The sequence below is a fragment of the Pezoporus wallicus genome, unplaced genomic scaffold (genome assembly GCF_028554395.1).
Source record: "Pezoporus wallicus isolate ANWC-B61680 ecotype Strahan unplaced genomic scaffold, APGP_CSIRO_Pwel_v1 contig_16, whole genome shotgun sequence".
NCBI lineage: Eukaryota > Metazoa > Chordata > Aves > Psittaciformes > Psittacidae > Pezoporus > Pezoporus wallicus.
This window is the reverse complement of record NW_026641478.1, coordinates 3,082,628-3,101,774: the sequence shown is the minus strand read 5'-3', so window position 1 is coordinate 3,101,774 and position 19,147 is coordinate 3,082,628. Positions and strand designations below refer to the sequence as shown.

The 19,147-nt window shown below is 38.9% G+C and overlaps 1 protein-coding gene across 2 annotated transcripts in view; it reads left to right on the top strand.

Annotated features, from left to right (window-relative positions):
* The first annotated feature begins 5 nt into the window (after window positions 1-5).
* TBC1D4 (TBC1 domain family member 4) overlaps window positions 6-19,147 on the top strand; it is a 50,437-nt gene continuing 31,295 nt past the window's right edge. Inside the window, exons 1-8 of one of the 2 annotated variants that reach the window (XM_057424041.1) lie at window positions 6-153; window positions 5,710-6,312; window positions 7,652-7,741; window positions 11,315-11,419; window positions 13,979-14,111; window positions 15,839-15,930; window positions 16,675-16,785; window positions 17,418-17,537. In XM_057424041.1, the coding sequence (XP_057280024.1) occupies window positions 118-153; window positions 5,710-6,312; window positions 7,652-7,741; window positions 11,315-11,419; window positions 13,979-14,111; window positions 15,839-15,930; window positions 16,675-16,785; window positions 17,418-17,537 (1,290 nt within the window). In that variant the 5' untranslated portion in view covers window positions 6-117. The remainder of the gene's footprint in view (window positions 154-5,709; window positions 6,313-7,651; window positions 7,742-11,314; window positions 11,420-13,978; window positions 14,112-15,838; window positions 15,931-16,674; window positions 16,786-17,417; window positions 17,538-19,147) is intronic. The other variant, XM_057424042.1, reaches the window with a different exon arrangement.

Sequence of the window (19,147 nt, the reverse complement as noted above, 5' to 3'; positions counted from 1 at the left end):
TACACCACCACCAGCCCTTTGTGAAAAGGGGATCTTTCTGCACTTGCTTATCCCAGGAATCTGTTTCTGAGTCCTCATGTTCATGACACTGAAGTTTGGTGACTGTTTTGCTTGGACATGCCTGTGCTTCTGAACTGGAAATCACACGAGAAGGTACTGACTGCTCCTAACGTGCATGTGGAGTTCATTCATCTCACGTCTGTGTGGTGGAAGGAGTCTGACACTGCACCTTGCATGGTGAATGAGTGAGAGGGTCTGAGCTTCTTACTTGCTTTCAAAATAATGGCCTTGCTAGAGCTGCTGCCATTAAGTAGCCAGATTTGTCAGGCTTGTTTGTTCGATTAGTTCTTCACAATCATGCTAATATTTATAAGCCTTATAATATGAAGAGGGACTTTGCTTTGTTAATAAATTCCAGACTGAAATTTTCCATGTGGAAGCTAGAAACAAAGTAACAAGAGCTACGGCTTCTCTGCATAGTAAAATTATGTCCACCTGTGGAAATAATGATATACAGCAAGTGAATTTCATTCTTTGCCGCAAGTTCTAAGTCTGGGTTAAACTTGAAAGCAGTGCTTGGTAATTACCACAGGAGCATTTGAATGCTATCCTTCCAGCAAAAAGGGGAGCTCCACCTTTGTTCACTGGAGGCTGTTGTAAATTCAGAGGGAAGTTTTGGGTTTTTTTTGAATGCTTCAACTTCTGTCACTTCTATTAAAGAAAGTGTGGAGTATCACCATGGAGATACTCTGCCTACTCTAGAGTTGTGACAAACTGTTCTGGTGTTACACTGCAGCATGCGTAATTTAGTAGGCTTGATAGCCTCTCTGTTTTGGAACTTCAGGATACTGGCGATAAACACCTCACAACTGAAGTTGTTTGGGGGGGGGGGGTTAAGGCGGGGTTAATAAAGTTGGAATGAATTATAACAAAAAACTTGTTGCATGATATGGGAAAACCTGAGAAGAAAGCTTTCATTTGGTGCTACTTATTTTCCTCTAGTCCTCCTTGGTTTCTCGCTTTGGTTTTAGTCAAGTCAGATGAAAGAGCTTGGATTAGTTACATCAGTTAAACTGATGTTTCCAGTGTCAGAATACATTTCTATGTTGAACACAGTGAAGTTTCTTGATGTGTGGTAAACGGTTCTTGGCAGTACTATTCACATGGATAATGTACTATTTATGGACGAGGAAGGTGTTTGCTATTATGTATTGACCCTGTTCTAGGTCCAGTCATAAAAGGACAGTACTGGATGGAGCCTGTGAACTGCGGAGCTGGAATTAACAGATCTAGGGTATTAATATATCTGTCTTTGAGCCAGGGCTAAGTGCTGCAGCCTTATTCTACACAAGCTGGCCAAGTGGATGATATAGAGCAGTAGCTCAGAAGGTGTACAGCCAAGATCTTGGAGGAGGAGGGGCAAAGGGAGTGTGCAAATGGAATAGCTTGGGGGACTATTTTGCTAATATTGATGCTGTCATTAGTTTCAGCTTATCAAATGTCTGCTGCTTGTAGAAAACGGAGGTTGTGACAGAATAACACCTGTCATGATTTACATCTGACATTGTATATTCAGAGCTGTATCTTACTGTACGTAGTGCAGAACTTGACCAGTGCCATCTTTTCTGGTTTGAGTACAGCTCTCTTTACTTATTGAGTCACCACATATTGAATGAGATTTAATTGGGTGAAGAATGATTCATACAATCTTAGGCTACTCAAATATGAACAATAAACTTGATTTGGATTCCCAAGTGTTGGTTTGGGTTTCTTGGTGGTTTTTGTTGGGTTGGTTTTTTTTTCCCTTTAATTAGACTTATTAGATTGATCATGTTTCCCTGGAATGAAGTAGTGCCTCTTTAATATCATGGTGGAGCTCTTCTTACTTGCCACTTAATTCACAGTATTGGTTGGTTGGTTTTGTTAGTGTAGTTTTGGGGGGAGTGAGTTAGAAGGGGGTTGGGGTTTTTGGTTTTTTTTTGGGGTGGCTTGTTCCTCCCCTGGTTATGTTCCCCCCAGGTTTTGGAGTGTTCCTCACAGTGAGGCGAAACAGTAATATCACACATCTAGTCTTGTACTTACAGTATCCACTGTCTATCCTTGTCTTTTGCATTTGTGGGAAGTTTGATACAGAACACGAAGAAGGAGCTGCTCTTCTGAGTTGTCTTGGCTTTATTCAGAGATTTAGGAGTTCCTATGAGCGCTGTTTCAAGGATCTTAAAATTCACATGTCACTGTTGCCTCCTGACAGGCATGTACAGTCCTTGACATCCTGGAGGGGAAAAAAGCTCACCTGAAGCTCTCACATTAATTTTGTTTGGTATCAATTTATTAATACCTGACAGACTTCAGCATGCATAATGATGCTGGTGTACTAGAGAAAGCATTGTGTGCTGTATTAATGTGAAAACACATTAATAAGTTTTGACTGTTTCAGGAGTCTGTCTTCTTAATATTACTTAACTGTTTTCTAAAACTGGTTAAGGAACTTCATCCTGTCCGTTCAGTATTTTAAATTTCCATTGTGCTTACTGTCTGGTCTAACTTTGCCCCACACTTTCAACATTAACAGCTAATATCCAAATCTAAAAAAAGTTACACAACTTTGATGATGAAACTTTTGTGACTGGGGTTTCTTGATATACAGAGGAGCAAAATGTCAAAACCCAAGGATATATGCCAAAGAAATACGTAAAACCACATTGGGATGGTTGCTATGCTTGAGAATTGTGTAACTTTTCCTGTGTCTTGCATGTCAGGAAAATATAGTTCAAACTGTTGTTGAGACTCCACTTGATCCCAGTTATGGATGAAGATGGTGAGGTCTAACAGTACAAGCTGGCACATTGTCAATCACTGGGCACACCATCACTGGTATACAGATATTCCTGTACACCAAAGACCAATAAAGCCTTGTGTATGACTAATTGCCAAGCAATGTTAGTATCTGTCTTGCATCTTATACTTGAGGCTATTTTACACACCATACTATCTAGAGGATCCATGAAACAGCTAACAAGCATCTGGAACTGGTTCTGAACTGACTGATGTTTCTTATCAATTGTGATATCCCTGTATTACATTGTTTTCTTCTCTATGTGTGTGTAAGAAAATTATTCATAACCACAGAGATTAAATGGTTCTCAGTTTTTCAACTTGATTTGTCATTTTCATTCTGTGGATAGGTAGAACAACAGGAAAAATGAATACTGATGAGGGTGTAAAAAAAAATTATAATACAGCCTGTAAAAGAGGCTACCTAAACAAAGCAGGGAACATAAGGATTGGTTGGGCAGTATGAGCTGAAACCTCTGCTCTTATGTTAGGATCCTTCTGGGCTGAAGTGAAAATACTGTAGTGGTTTATGTGGGAGGTAGAAGCAAAAGCTGCGCAGGGATTGTGAAATAGTAATTGTGGCTCAAATAGTAGTGTCTGAAAAGCATGCAGAGTCTGGAAAAGATGAAAATCAAGTGATAAACAGCAGGGTGGTGGGCTGTGAGGTTTTCTTGTATGGAGTTGCAATTACTTAAAACTGTACGTATGTTTGTGGGGGAGATCTGTGACAGAGGAGGGGATGGGTAGGGAATCCTGTTGCGGTATACTTGATAGTGTCTTTTCTCTAGACTGTTTGGAGATCTGCTGGCGGGGGTATAGGATGTGTTAAGAGGCTATTGGGCATTATTGAAAAGATTTAAGATTTCCTTCGCTAGTATTTCATCTTAGACATGCGTGGCAGAACCCAGTTATTGGCAGGGAAGTGATAGTACACTTTTTAAAAAATCCAAATTAAACAGCTGACATTGTTTATTCTAACTGATTACATGTAGAATTTGTGCATTATAAATAGAATTTTTGTATGTCACTGTACTTCAAATAGAAATGTAACTGGATTGTTCTGCAGCAGGTTCTGGATCTAAAAAGGGAAATCTCAGTTAAAACACAGCTAGCTTGTGAATTTTGCTAAGATAGAGAGCTAAGGAGTTTAAAATCTAGAGCTTCTTTAGCACAGACCATAGAAAGAATAAGAGGACTGATCATTGGGGAAAGAGCTGCATCTTGGGATATGAACCAACATTATAAAGTAAGTGAGAATTATCCATGTTCAGCTGAGCTGGAATGGCTGGGAGGAAACTCACTGCGGGTGGTCGTAGGGCAGCAGCCTGGTAGCGAGAATGAGTGGAGATTAAATACACTCTGCTGTCTGTGTCCTATCAAGACTAACTGTTAGCCTCTCTGAAAACTGAGCTGATGATGACATCTATAGGGATGAAAGCCAAACGGTCAGTAGATCTTAGGGTAATTGAACTTCATTTTTCAGTAAATGTACTATAAGCAGATTTGAGCTGAATGCCCAGTGGATGAGGAGGGTATAACAAGAGATGGGGATTAAGATGAGGTAATTTTCCACTGTGACATGCAAAAGTATTGGTATATGAGATCACTGCCTCATTAGCAAGTTTCAGCTGGTATCATGTGACTGAAAGTAAGAGATACTGTAGGGATCATGGATTATTTACTAAAGTGTGGCTTCAGTGTTATCTTTTCTTAATAGAAAAATACTTTGAAACAAATTATCAAATACAGATATGGTGGGAAGCTGTATGGAATACAGAAGTTGTTGATTGATTGCATTGGATTCAGCGAGTGTTGAGTTTCTCTTACAAAAAACATCAGATAGTTATTCTCTCTGGATCTCGTTGTTGCTAATAACTTCACCAATGCATGTAATGTGATGTCATTCATTATCCTTCCAGAGAAGATGAAACCTGGTGAGAAAGGGGTTTGGTTAAACAGAGGTAGGTACTGTCAAAAGAGCAACTGGAATTACTCTGATCTGCAGTCAATAAAGTTGGTAAAGGAAGGCAAAATATGTTGTTCAGTGAAGGCAAAATGAAAAAGGAGCTCACATATTAAGTATGTTAATACTGAAGGTTGACCCTCCCAAGGTGATTGGGATAAAATGGAGGAAGAACCACATAGCCTTAAAAGACAGGGCTGAAATTATGAGTTTCTACTGGAGGTGTGCAGTTTGACCTTACAGGGTGTAATAGGAATATGTAGGTAAGACTGATGGAGGACAGCAGAGATTTGGGTGTGCTGCTACACTGCATGATGACCAAGACAGTAGGGAAGTGAACTGTGTCAGTAGGGTAGATGGGGTGAGGTTTTTGTAGCAGATAATAAATGAAGCTAATTCAGTTATACATGGTCCTTTGGTATAATTTCTGTATGCTTGCTGCCTGTATTCCAGAACTGTCAATTGAAACTGGTGGGATTGCTGATCTCTCTTTCACAGAACTGTTTCCACAGCTAAGAATGGAATATCTGGCTCTGCAAAAGAAATCCAAAGAAATAGCGATGACTCTGTGCAAAATACGTCAGCAAGAGATGCTGATGTGGGAAGAGGGCTACACAAAAGAGAAGGCAGTCTCAGCTGGGAACATTTATCAGTAGACCTTCTGGTAATTTAAAACCCTGTGTTCTGAAACAGGTTCTAGTAAAGAATTAAGGAATCATTTGCTTTGCTTCCCATGCATAAATTTTCTATACAGAATTTAGAATTTACTATTTTTATATTTTCAGCCAAGAAACTAGTGGTAGCCGACTGAAGAAGTAACTTTTGTGAATATTTACAGTAAGAAATGTTTGATGTATCACTGTGTGTGCTATCTTGTGGCTGCTAACCAGACTTCTGGTATTGTCCTTTAGGTTCCCGATGTCATCAGCAGCATAAGACAAGTCTCCAAAGCAGCACTGAAAGAAGATGCCAAGCCAAGTAAGGATAGTGAAGATGCCTTCTATGACTCTCAAAAATTTGAGGTCTTATACTGTGGAAAGGTCACAGTGGCTCACAAGAAAGCTCCCTCCTCACTAATTGATGATTGCATTGAGAAATTCAGCCTTCATGAGCGCCAGCGCCTGAAACTGTTAAACGAGCAGCGAAATAACGAGTCAAGTTTGGACTTACCCCTGTGTGAAGGAAATGCTCCAGCTTCTCCATTGGGTAGCCCATTTGAGGAGCTGGACAGCCCAAATAACACTGGAGGGCATGCTGTGATGTTTACAGTTGGCAGCCAGACCAGCTTGGCCAACCTGGCCAGCACTCGTGGCTCCTTTCCAGAGCGAATTTTAGAGGACTCTGGCTTTGATGAGCAGCAAGAGTTTCGCTCCCGGTGCAGCAGTGTCACTGCAGTTATGCAAAGAAGGGTTCATGACGCAAACTTGAAAACACAGCCACGCAGGAGACACGCAAGTGCACCCAGTCATGTTCAGCCTTCCGATTCTGAGAAGAACAGGACAATGCTGTTCCAGGTGTGTACTCGGATGCACAATTTTATGTTGGTTTTGCACTTTATCCTTCCCCATGCAGTTTGAAGCTGAGACAGGTTTTGTGAGATAAGTAATAGGGCTTCAGTATGGTCTCATGATTAGTCATAAATATGTATCTGTTCATAAATGCTTGGAACACAAGTAGCTCCACTTTCTTAAGGAAGTCGCCTCGACTCATGATCTCAGGTAAACTTTAAGAAAAAATAATTACATATGAAGTAATTATTTAGAGGAGCAGAATGTCTAGTGAAAGAATTATTTTATGTGCAGTTCTGGTTTGTCTGTACTGGTGAGATCTAAGATATACGTGAAAAAAGTGAGTATACTCAGAAAGAGAATCAATGAAGACTTTCATGCGGACAAATCCTCTTTTTTTGTCCCATTAGAAAGAAGCTCACAACTTCACATAAGGCTTTCACAGCCTTATGTTTGAGCCAGCCCCTTTATGGTACTGTTCATCTTGTCTTTCTCAGATGAGTACTCAATGTCTATTCCCAGAAGCTTTCTTCCCTCAGACCTCATGGTTATTTCTTCTCTTGCCTGAAGTACATTTGACATCATCAGAGCTTCTATTGAGAAAACAAAAGGACACTTGAAGGAGGTGACCCATAAAAGAGAAGATCTTTGGACCTTAAAATAATGGGGCTAAATGCCTGGATTTTGTCTTCTCATTTGTTTTAAAGATCATTCTTGCCTTTTAGTCTTTTGGAAAAATGCTAACTGAAGTGAAAATGCATTGCCCTTTTGAAAGCCACAGATATCACTAGTAATGAAAAGGATTTAGCTGAGAAACTCCCTGAAGTCTATGGAACAAGTTCCATATGCCTGAGAAACAGTTTGGGAAAGCTGAAAGATAGCTTGCTGCAGAAACTACTCTTTTTCATCCAGAATTGATACAAAACCAAAAGATCAGGATAGTTTCTCAGCTGATCTATGGTATAGTTAAAAAAAAAAATTATCTTAAAATTCTGTTTTTTATTGCAAGTTTTACTCTAGCCACATTGTTTAGTAAAGGTTTTAGTATTGTCTGTCAAACATATGATCTTTGGACCAAACTAACTCCAAAAGAAAAGAGGGGCAGGGAAGCTGTCTTCTTTCCGAGCCTCTTTCCTATTCAGCTGGTCTTGCTGAAATATTCTTACTCAACACAGGATGAATTATGGCACCCTCATTCCTACTGAGTAAGCTGTTGTGCCAAAGGTACTCTTATGTAAACAAGAAATGGTTAGATTTGTGACATTTTTGCTGCTGTTAGTGTTGTGCCTCCAAGGTAGTGATATATTAAACTTATTTTTCTCCCCTCCTTACCCCTCCTCCCTAGGTTGGAAGGTTTGAAGTTAACCTCATCAGTCCAGACACCAAATCTGTTGTGCTTGAAAAGAATTTTAAAGATATCTCCTCATGTTCTCAGGTAAGCATTAATATAAAGCAACGTATAGATCATCAGGAGAAAAGCAGTTTATTTGTTCGTCAGCTGGATTGTCTTGCTGGTCTATACATAGCTGAAGAAAAAGAAATTCGGAATTCTTTTTCAGCATTCTTTGCTGTTTTCCTTTATTCAGCCTCAAAGGCCATTTTTAAACAGTTTATCCTACCTAAATTACTCTGAATGAAAGTAAATTGCTGTAAAAGAGATAAAGAGGGGGTAAGGATTTTGAGCAATTGTGACTAATGTATCTAGAAATCCTGCATGAAGTTTGATGCATCAGCTTATCTGGGGAGTACAGCTGAAAGAAATTGTGAAACTGTGATTGCTTCATGAACACTTGCAGCAGACTTGAAGTACTGATTTACATTTACAAGAGTATGAGTTATTATTCAGATCAGGGCTTTCACTCATCTGGTAGCAGTTTCAAGTAGATACTGCACAAAAATAACTCTCTGTCATTCCCCAGAAGCTTAAGTACAGAAAAGATGTATGCAAAATAACCAGTCTGAGCTGTGGTAGTGGCAGCTTTGATCATTGGTCAGAAAACAACGTATAAACTATTCTGCTTTGGGAGGGCATTGAATATGATTTTGGAAGTAGTTTAATCTCCATTTAGGATGTCCTGAGTATGCTGTTTCTGAGCAGCTAAGCTCCTGAAAGTCTCTGTAATGAAAGGAGGGAAGCATTGGACCAGCCCTCCAGAAAAACAGCAGTTCAGTTGCATCCTTTCTTCTGGAGAATATGGCAATAGGTGAACCTAGCTATGTTAAGTAATAAATAGATGTGTCTTGCAAAGTTAAAACCCAGGGCTGAGGGATTCATCATTCTGTCATCTTGTTCAGCAGCTTTTACTTTGGGCACTTTCTCTTTTGAGGTCTTGCCTTACTACCTTTTTTCATTCACCATGCACATACATCACTTCAGGCCTCCTTAAACATTGTTATTCTAGTTTAAAATACTCCTCCTGGCATGCTATAAACCTGTATTTCACCCCTCAGTGCTTTCATTTTAATGCTGATAGCAAATCTGCTCTTGCATGACTATGGTGTCAGTGCTAATACAAAGTAAGAAGTGGTCAGTTCTTGTAACTCAAGTGGAGTCTTGAGCTACCAACTAAAGGTCTAGGCCCTTAAGCTGACTCTGCTGTTTAACTACAATTTGTATTATTCCCGGTAGAGAAAAAAGGCAAATGCAAGTATAGAATGGGACAGTATAATCCAACAATGATGTATTAACAGCTTTATAATAAATACAGATCAAAGAGATTCTTAAAATAGTGGTATGGAAAACAAAATTTGCAGACAGCCTGAGTCTTCTCCCATTTGGTGTCCTGAACTGAATAAAATTGACACTTCAGCTTTACATGCTGAGCTCCTGGGTTGCATATCCATATTGGTAATAGTCAACAAAACAGTCCTAAGCAGGTACAGCCTTTGTTCTGCTGAATTTAAAGTGAGGTGGAGACCAGCAAGACCATGGCAGACCTTCAAGCCCTGACTTTTCTTCAGTAAAATAACTGTGTACAGTACATGGTGTTAGGTAATGCTGTGTGTTGGGCTTCGGGGGTGGAGTTTTTCACTCCACCTCTTCACTTTCATTTGAAGCAAAGCTTTTGTTATTCTGCACACTTGAATAAATCAAACAGGCACTAACAATACTGCAGGGGGGTTGGTTTATTTTTTTCTTAATGCAAAACGGCTACTTTAGAGAAGTTGTTTTGTTGTTTTTTTTTTTTTAATATATTCAATAGAAATGAAACATTAATTCGTTCCAGAGTAAGGATTTGATTGCATAAGCCTCATCAGTACTTCTTTTAAGAACTTGGTGCTAGCCACAGGGCTTCTCTGGTATGGATTATAGAGCAGTGATTTACTGCGTATTGTGAGACTGCAACTTAGGAATGTTTGTTCTTGTAAGCTTTACAAACAATGAAAAGGAGATGTTCTGTTCAGCTAGCATTCTGGATTCTTTTAGTTTGGTCTAATAAAGGTATTTTTATTCTATAGCTTAAGAATGGTTGATCTGTTGCATTCAATTCATTATCTACACTCCATGTAATTGTCAAAGCCGCAACTGTAATTGATGATAAACCCTGTGTGTGCTGTCTAAGCTCAGGTGTCAAGCAGCTGTACAGGTTTTCTTGCTGCAGCCTTGCTGACCTTGAAGGAACCCTGAACAAAAAAGCACTTTGCTTTTTTGGCATGCCAAGTCCAGCCACCCTCTGAAAGAAATGTGGTGGAGTTAATTGAGGAACATACTGTGTTACTTACACTTCAGTAGTGCAAGTAGCACGTCCATCTCCCCCTCAAATGTTCCACAGAGACTGAGAAGTCAGACAGGAGTAGACTTGTTCAGGCAGTGTCAGCAGCGAGGGAACTGCCATCTCACTGAACCACCTTTATTAAATATGGCTTCCTTACAAAACAGAGGGAACAGTTCACTGTTCTATAGATCAACATTTGTGTATACAACTGTACTTTTTTGAAGACTCCTGTCACAGGAAAACTATTCAGTTAAGTCAGGATTAGAGTGGACTATGGTAAACAAATGAAATTTATGCCATCTTGGATGCTGTCTGCATCTTTGTTTTGTTTAAGTAGCATAAATGTGACTTTTGGAATTTTGTTTTTAAAAACTACAGCATGCCATGACAATATGTTCAGTCTGTCACGTACTGCATTACCAGTTTTGTCTAGAGTGTTTTCTGTAGTGACAAACAAGTTGTTTTGCCTCCTCCCTGGTACAGGTGTTTTCTTTGGAGATGGATCCAAGCAACCAAGTTTCTGTTGTATTTGAACTTGAGGGATTAGGCTTTCTTTTGGAGAAAATCTGCTATTCCCATACTCAGATGATAAAAACATTGGCAAAAGCTTTAACAATAGTGAGTCATGTTCCATGAATTGGGACTGGGATTATAATGCTTCTTAGGAAGCAGCTCTCTTTGATCTTCTCAGTGCTGTTTTTAGCAAGGCAACGTTCCCTGTCAAGCAGTTAGACTAGGATCTTGAAAGAAAACATCAGTAGTAATGTGTAGTAAGTCTTGAAACTTCTGGTATGTTAGTCTCAAAGAATTTATCTAAGAATTTGGTTGGAATTCTGCATGTCACCACTCCTTCCCTGCTCTTTTTGGTGTAGTCCTAATTTGTATTACAGGAAGACAAAGATCTGTTGCTACTTTGACACTGCTGCAGTCCCATATTTTAGTGTGGGCTCATTACATCAAGTTTTTACTGTAGAGGCCATTCCAAATACAGTTTAGGACTCTTTAGTTCACTTCCCTGAAAATCCAGTTGTCTTAATGGAAGACATTCAGGCCCAGGTGTATTGGCATATAACTTTTATTTTGATTGTGGAAAGAGTTTTATGTAACTTTTAAATATGAAGAGCAATTTTAAGGATAACTGTTGTAAAATACATAATTAGGAGTATGCATTTTTAATTTCTCAAGTTTTTCTGTTGGTAAGTGTTGGAGTCTGATAACTATTTTTAGGATCACGTTGGAAACTAAAACTATTTATAAAATAGTCCACTAATGCTGTTTTTAAACTCTTTCAGGGTATAAAACACGTCGATCACTTTGGTTTCATTTGCCGGGAATCTGTTGAAGCTGGGTTAAACCAGTATGTTTGCTATGTGTTCCAGTGTGCAAGTGAGTCTCTGGTAAGTATTTATTAATGATCCTAACCTTTCTGTCGGAGAATGTCTGAGGTATTTCCTAAATGTCTGTTATTCTGTCTGTTATTCTGCTGTGTAAGATGAGCCTCAGTGGTTACGTCTTCTCAGGTGTGAGACCTCAGTTGTGAATGTGGAAATACGCAATAGGAAATGCATACTTTCTGCTGATACGTAGCCATATCCCGCTACTCTGCTGATGCATATATCAATAACAAATAGGAAAAGATCCAGATGGATGGGTTCACACATGCAGACTGACAGCATGTTTGGTCTCTGTATTTGATTGTAACTCTTGCATTTCTAATTGTCGAGACACTTGGTTCTCCATTAAACATGTAATGTACTGAATCAGGAACAAAGCTGATGACAAAACCCAAACATCCTTTTCAGAGTAGGGTTTAAACTACTGGCTGATCTTGTATGTGGCTTTAGCCTGCATGTGGCTTTAGCCTGCATGTGGCTTTAGCATATTTCCTGTAGCGTTTTGTTCCTCAGGAGAAGAAAATAGCAGCATCTGATCAGAGAAGAAGAAAACCGTAATATGTGTGGGTGTGTACAACAGTAAAATAGTCCATTGGATATTTGATAAAGGATGTATCAAGCAGTTGAAGTTCCAGGTGCCAGTGACTTAGTTGCTACAGACAGTTTAATAATGTGAGACACAGGAGATTTTGGCTACTACATTTTTACTTTAAAGCACTGACACTTTAAAAGAAGTTGGTTTCTGTTCTGAAAAATGTTTGTTCCTGATGGCTGTGCTAACTGCTGCTCACTTTTTTCAGCTAAACTTAAAAATCACTCTTCTAGCTAGCTGAAAGCATAATTTGTTGATCCATTGACTAGCTTGAGAGTGAATAGTATTAGATCAATAAAAGTTAAAGCAGCTGACAGCCTTGGGTATGCAATGGTAGCTGCAGCTGCACTTTTATCAAAATGGGAGCTTATTATGAAATCAGCCCAGTCTTTGTACTACCAGAAAATGTTACATCTGACCTATTGATAAATCTGACCATGCAAAATTGAAAGACTTTTAATGTGGTGTATAAAGAAACCATGTTTTTATGAACCTCTTTACATATTTTAGTATTGATATGTGTAGGTATGCCCAGTTTGCAATGTAAAATAAACATTCCTGAGCTATTTTAAGATGCAGTCTCTTGGACTCCAGCAGCAGTTTGGCTGTGGCAGGGCAGAGCTGTAAAACCTAATGCTTTCCGGATTCTGTGCTGCCAAGCAGGCTATATTGGTAGGCTTGTGTATATTTGCTTTGAACCTCGCTACAGTTTGTGCCACAGTTCTTACGATTTTAGGGTAGTCATAATCCATATGCTTAGCACTGTTCTGTGGATCTTTCATTTGAGAGGCATTGTTGCCAACTTCAAAAACATCTCAAGCCTGTATTGCAGGATGGGTATTCGCTGCTCAGTGCCCTGCTTTGTTGGTGAGAAGAGAGAGCACCCAGAAATTACTGGTAGTGCTTAAAACTGTGGATTTTTAAGAAAAACAATCAAACAAAGTAAAACTCAAACCCAAACCAAATAACTAAACTTATTGACACAAACTGATTCAAATTTATGTATTCAGGTCCCTGTGCCCCCTGTCCCTGGATGCCAGACCCTCAAAAAAGTCTGTAGGTTTTCAGTGTTCGACTGCATAATTCTGTTGTTAAATATTTCAGCTTTCTTCTTCCTCTTATAAAGCAAAGCAACAGGAAAGAGCAAGGAGCAAATATTCTGAAGTAGAATATTGTTTTCTTTCCTAAGATTGTCATCAAACTGTTGTCTCCTCCTTTCCATGCTAATGCAAAGACTAAACAACATTTAAGAGGCATTGTATTCCCCTAAAATACAGAAGACAGGAGAACTCCAAGTGCTTTGTATAGAAAGTCTGGGAGCATATTTGAATGAGTTTGGAAAAACACTGTCTCCTTGACCTTTCTTACACAACAGTTGAGCTTTTCCAGTGCTGGTGTACGGGAACATAGTACTGTGTATTTGTGATAGTGGCAGAGGAAAGATTAGGGCAGACTGCAAGGCAGGTTTTAACATAAGTGATTAAACATAAGTTGGTGATTCTAATGAAGCTGGTAGCCTGTACAGTAGTCTGGAGAAAAGTGAACTGCTGTGGGAAGCTCCCATCTGCCAGTAGGATGGGTCTATGGGGTTTTGCGCTAAAATGGTACAGTGGTAGGAGAAAAATCATTGAGAGGAGCATGTGTAGTTCACAGGAGAATTTTGATGCTAAAGAAAAAGAAACCAATGTTTTTTTTATTTAGCCAGCAGCTTTTTAAGACTGCATCTGCTTGCCCAGTAAGCTTGAGTAGCTGCAGTTATGTACTCAAAATGATGCTGTCTGGCTGAACTTTAAGATGGTGAGCATCCACAGAAAAGGTAGATAGCTAGGAAGATAACCTTGATCTCTAGAAGACAGCAAGCGAGTTTTTTGTTTTATTATAAAGCATCTGTCTGTGATGTGATTTATAAATCTGATGTGTATGTCATGCATTTTTGTTTATATACTGACTTTTCCATCCTTCCCTTATAGGTTGATGAGGTAATGCTAACCCTGAAACAAGCCTTTAGCACTGCTGCAGCTCTGCAAAATGCCAAGACGCAGATTAAACTGTGTGAGGCCTGCCCTATGCATTCATTGCACAAACTTTGTGAAAGAATTGAAGGTAGCAGATGAGTTTATTTTCTAATAGTGTTTTTCTGATCATTCTAGAAGAAATTATGTTAAAGCGTGTGATTTCAACTTCAGCAATGTAAGAACAGAGGGAAAAGTATCCCAATAAGCAGCTCTTACCATCAGTTTGCACTGTCTGTAATCAAGTAGATGTGATAGCAGTAACAATATTGCAACTGAATATAGTATAGCTTCTGTTTGTAAATGCATACCATTTCATCATCATACCTCTCTCAAATGTTAAGCAGATCAGAAAAACCCATCAGTTCACCTTCCTGTGTGGAACTGTTTTTTTCCTTCTTTCTGTTTATTCGCTTATACACTTCAGAACCTAGTTCTGTTATGGAGAAATAAATGATTAAGTTAGGAGATTAATATCTAATAAAGAAAGTTAAGGCTTCAAATATAAATAAACAAACCTTTTAGTTACTCTGGAAGTGAGGTATGATGGAACACATCCAAAAGAGTCTTGCAAGATTGAATTAAAAATGAAGTCAGTAGGAGGATCCTATTTTTGCAGTTTCTCTGCTGTGTCTCCTTGCAAAGTGTTGTATGCAAAAAGAGCAAGTATGTTACAGTAGTCTTGTCTTTTCTGGTCTGGTGATGATGGTGTTGGTAATTGCCAGTTCTCCTGTTCATTAAAAATCACTATTGCTATTTATCTCCCTCTGGTGGATGAAAAGCAGAGTATAAAGTCTTAGTGGAGTGAAATGCTGTTAGGTTGTGACTGGTATTTTCTGCGCTTAAGAACAGACCTTCAGAAGTGGTAAAGCTTGGCTGGGAAAGTCTTCTGCAAAGTAAAAACTACAGAGGCTGTTGTATAAGACAGTGTAAGTATCCTGAATGAAGGTACTTGCAAGCCCGGGATAAGTAGCCAGTATCAAAGTCTTTTCTAGGGTAACAAGTTGATTACTGTAATAGTAGTTTCATGAAGTTTGTACTTAGTGACTGAAAGACTTATTTTAGTGTCCTTTTGTTTTTATCCATCTGCTTTGTTTAGAGTCTAGAAGTTTATCATAATCAAAACCTACAGTTTCATGACTTTGGAAAAGTCTTGATCTGTTCTGTCTCCAATTTTCTATAAATAATATCTACCTTGGATGGAAAAAAATACAGATTTTCATCTGATTTGGGGGTTTTGATTTTCCCCACGGTCTTTGGAGCTTCCTAGAACATGCTTTGTAAGCAAGCATGTGTTTTATTGAACACCAGAAATTCTTTCATCTATTCTTACAGCTTTTATGTTGTTCTTGTGTTTAAAAGTGTCTTCAGTTCTCAGGTATGACCTGTACCCTATCCTTACCTTGGGTAGAAATGCATCTAAATTTTTCAGTTAAAAGCATCTGAAAACTTCTGAGTATCTTTTGCATTGAGTGTCTCTGTAGTTACATTCCTGATCTGTTCCTCTCTTCCTCCTCTCTCATACATTTGTCAGGCTTCCAGCTGTCAGTGATCTCTTTATGCTAGGACATAAGACATCAGTGAGTCCACAACCTTTTACACAGGAGCCAGCCACTGCTTAAAGAAGGAAGACAAAACTATGTGGTTTAGCAAAACCGGAAGTATTTTGAGTCATTGATACTGCAGATACACAAATGTCATATGTTAAACATGTATAAACTCAAATGCAGGCTTCTGTCTCCTATAATATTTTTCAAAAATTTTTTTTGAGAGGTCATTTTAGAATCTAAAAGCTTTAATGTGCCTTTCTTTTCTCAGGACTCTATCCACCAAGAGCCAAACTTGTAATTCAGAGACATCTGTCATCACTAACTGATAATGAGCAAGCAGACATTTTTGAACGTGTTCAGGTAATACATTAAAAGCGTTCTTTCAAATTTGAAAAAGACCATGATAAAATGGACTAGATGTTTTTGCTAGGTTTGTTATGTAGTTGATCTAAAATCTACTATTTTTCCACCAAACATCACGCTGAAATAGCATGCTCCAACCTAACCTCATATGTGATACACTGCTATGGGAAAAGTTTTGATTTCCAAGTCTGCTGAGATGCTCTGTGTTCATACCCAGAGTATTCTTTTCCTTCCCTGTAGTTCTTCATCTGTAAACACATTTCCCTACTTGAAAGTGATCTGGGACTGAGTTAAAAGCATGTGAGACATGCAGTTATCAAGAATATGTCTGGCATTTTCAGAAGTCGGGTTTTTTCTACTTATTCTGAGGCAAGATTCTGATCTAAGTAGATGTATTCAAGTGGATGAAATATATAATAATTTAGGCTTCCAAAGGCTACACTCGTCTCTAGCTACCAGAGCAAGGGAGTGGCTGTTTGGTTTTCCTGGGTTTCCTGTTCCATTTATAAGGCTATCCAGTGGCAGACAACCTTAGAAAACAAAATGTGTGGGCCTAAGCCTCCTACCTCTCCCTAGCCTGTAACATCTTGCATGTGGAAAGTTTTGGTCTATTTTGCTCAGGAGTATGAAGTCACACAAACAGTAGTGCAATTTGACACAATGATAGTGGAATCTAGCATCTGGCATATCAGTATCTTGACTTGAAAGACAACATTTTCTTTCCTTTGCTGTTACTGACAGAAAATGAAGCCTGAAAATGACCAGGAAGAAAATGAACTTGTGATCTTACATCTACGCCAGCTCTGTGAAACTAAGCAGAAAACACATGTTCACATTGGTGAAGCACCATCGGTAAAGCTTATTTTTGTATTATTATTCTCCTTCCTTCCCCTCTGCTAAAATGCAACCTTGAATATTATCAGGCTACTGCTGGAGTTCATCACGGATAGTTGAAGCTGCATTTTGTAATTAAGAGAGGACTGTGAAAGAGAAATTGTTTGATTAATAGTGGAATGCTTGTTATTTTAAGCTTGGGGCACAAGAAGAGAGGGAAGAAGGACAACCAATTATTTTTAGATCTAGATTTCTTTACAGTGTGAGGATATTTCTTCTGTCCTTTCCCTTTCTTCCTGATCTTCACTCCCAAACAGTTATTTCTGGGGAGAATAAGGATGAAGAGGACATTGGTTTCATTTTAGACTCCAAACTTACCTAGCAAAGGAAATGGGTAACAGTACTGTTAAACTGATACGCTTTTGCAAGATAGTCTTTAGGGGTGGAGTGTGCTTTTACCTGTGTTTTTGGGGTGGGGCATGTGGGGGCTTTTGTTTTGCTGGGATTTTTTGTTTGTTTGTGGTGGTTTTTTTTAATGAAGGCCATGGGTATGTTGTTGCTATGTAATCTGGTTCAGCTCTAGTCTTTGGAGGTCTGCAATTGCAAAAAGAATTGCCAAAGCTAAATTGTGTCCTTGCTCATTTCGACAGACCTTTTCTAACAGTGCCATTCCAGAAAGCACCACCAGCGGTGGCAGGTTTAAACTTGACGTTCTGAAAAACAAGGCCAAGAAATCCTTGACTAGCTCTCTGGAAAATATCTTCTCAAGGGTAAGGTTAACAACGCGTTGTCAGCAATTCTCCCAGATATCCTTGATAGTAAAGATCTATCAGATTTTTCTGGGTTTTGGCTTCAGTCTGATAAACACTTCATGAAGTGATATCCCTGTTGTGAAATCTGAGGGTTACAGCTGGGTTGCTTTTGGCTTAACTGTGCTATAAAGTTTATGTTAAGGCTGCATGTACAGAGGGAAAAAAAGATAACTTTCTAAATAATGAGTGTTCATTTTAGGTGCAAGTGAGTTAACTGAGTGTGAGGTGTCCCTGCCCATGGCAGGGGGGTTGGAACTAGATGATCTTAAGGTCCTTTCCAACCCTAACTATTCTATGATTCTATGATTCTATGATTATCAGATGTGTTGCTTCAGAATCCTGGGGTAAAAGCTGGACTTGATGATCTTAAAGGTCTTTTCCAACCTAGTTGATTCTGTGATTCTGTGACCACTTGCTGCCATATGAGCCCATTAAAGATAAAAAAACAAATCCGGATGGTTGCTTGATCCCCTAAAGACATGTTATGTTTTTTTGAAAGTGTGAATGAATGTGTCTGCATAAACTAGAAATCTTTCTGTTCAGAGAAGCAATGTCTTACTTCTAATAGCTAAAATTGCTCATATTGGTCGCAAAAAATCTTTAGGAACTAGTAACAAATTTGTCCTTTTGTGGAAAAAAAAAAAAAGGCAATAAAAAGCAATACACTTAAAAAGTGAGTGGTTCTTCATTTCAGTGTTGCTAGCTAGGCATGATACTGAATTGCAAATAATTACTGGAACTCTCTTCTGTTAAATAGCTTTTTAAAGAAGAAGTCTGAATTGCAAGTTCTGCTTAATGTTCCCTGCTCAGTAGGGAGTGTCCTGGAAGCAGAGAAGAGGCACATAGAGGGGTAACTGAAGAAGGCTGGGTGCCTGGGATCCAGCATGTTGTTACAGAGAAAGTATGATGAGCTATGAATACTGGATGGAGAGGTCAAACTATAATTTTGAGCAGTGAAATTAAGTTCCTTCTGCTAGTGATTTTAAAGTACCGTGCTAAATCATGGTCTAAGTTGCACTTATCCTGCAGCTTATATGGGCATGTCAAAGTAATCTACAAACATAGAATGCCACTAATGTTCCCTATAAAGTAGGCAAAATACTATTTGCTGGGGAGAATCCTTAGAACTTATAGTTAGGTGTGAATTTGATCTAGGACTGAAGCTAGCATTAAAATTCTTCCGGTCAAATCTGTCCTCTGTTGTATAAGAAGTTCTACACACTAGGGGCTCAATTTGAATATGAAAAGAGAGAGTGCATGGAAAAGAGGGCAATGATGGTCAGATGATCTGGATAATTTCAGCAGTCTGGAATAGCATCAGATGGTGACAGCTATAGTCATGCCTGTGCTGAGTCTGATTGCTTTTCCACATCTAAAGGACATGTGACTAGAAAGTGCCCAAGCTCTGACAGTGAGTCACTAACCCTGTGGTGGTTTTGGAACAGGCATACATCATTGGGAATAACCTAGTAAGCAGCCCTGCGATATACAGACATAATAGCAGTCTGATCGTGTCAAGAAAAGTAACTTAGATGAAATGCACTGCTTAAGTTGAAGAGTCTTTGAAG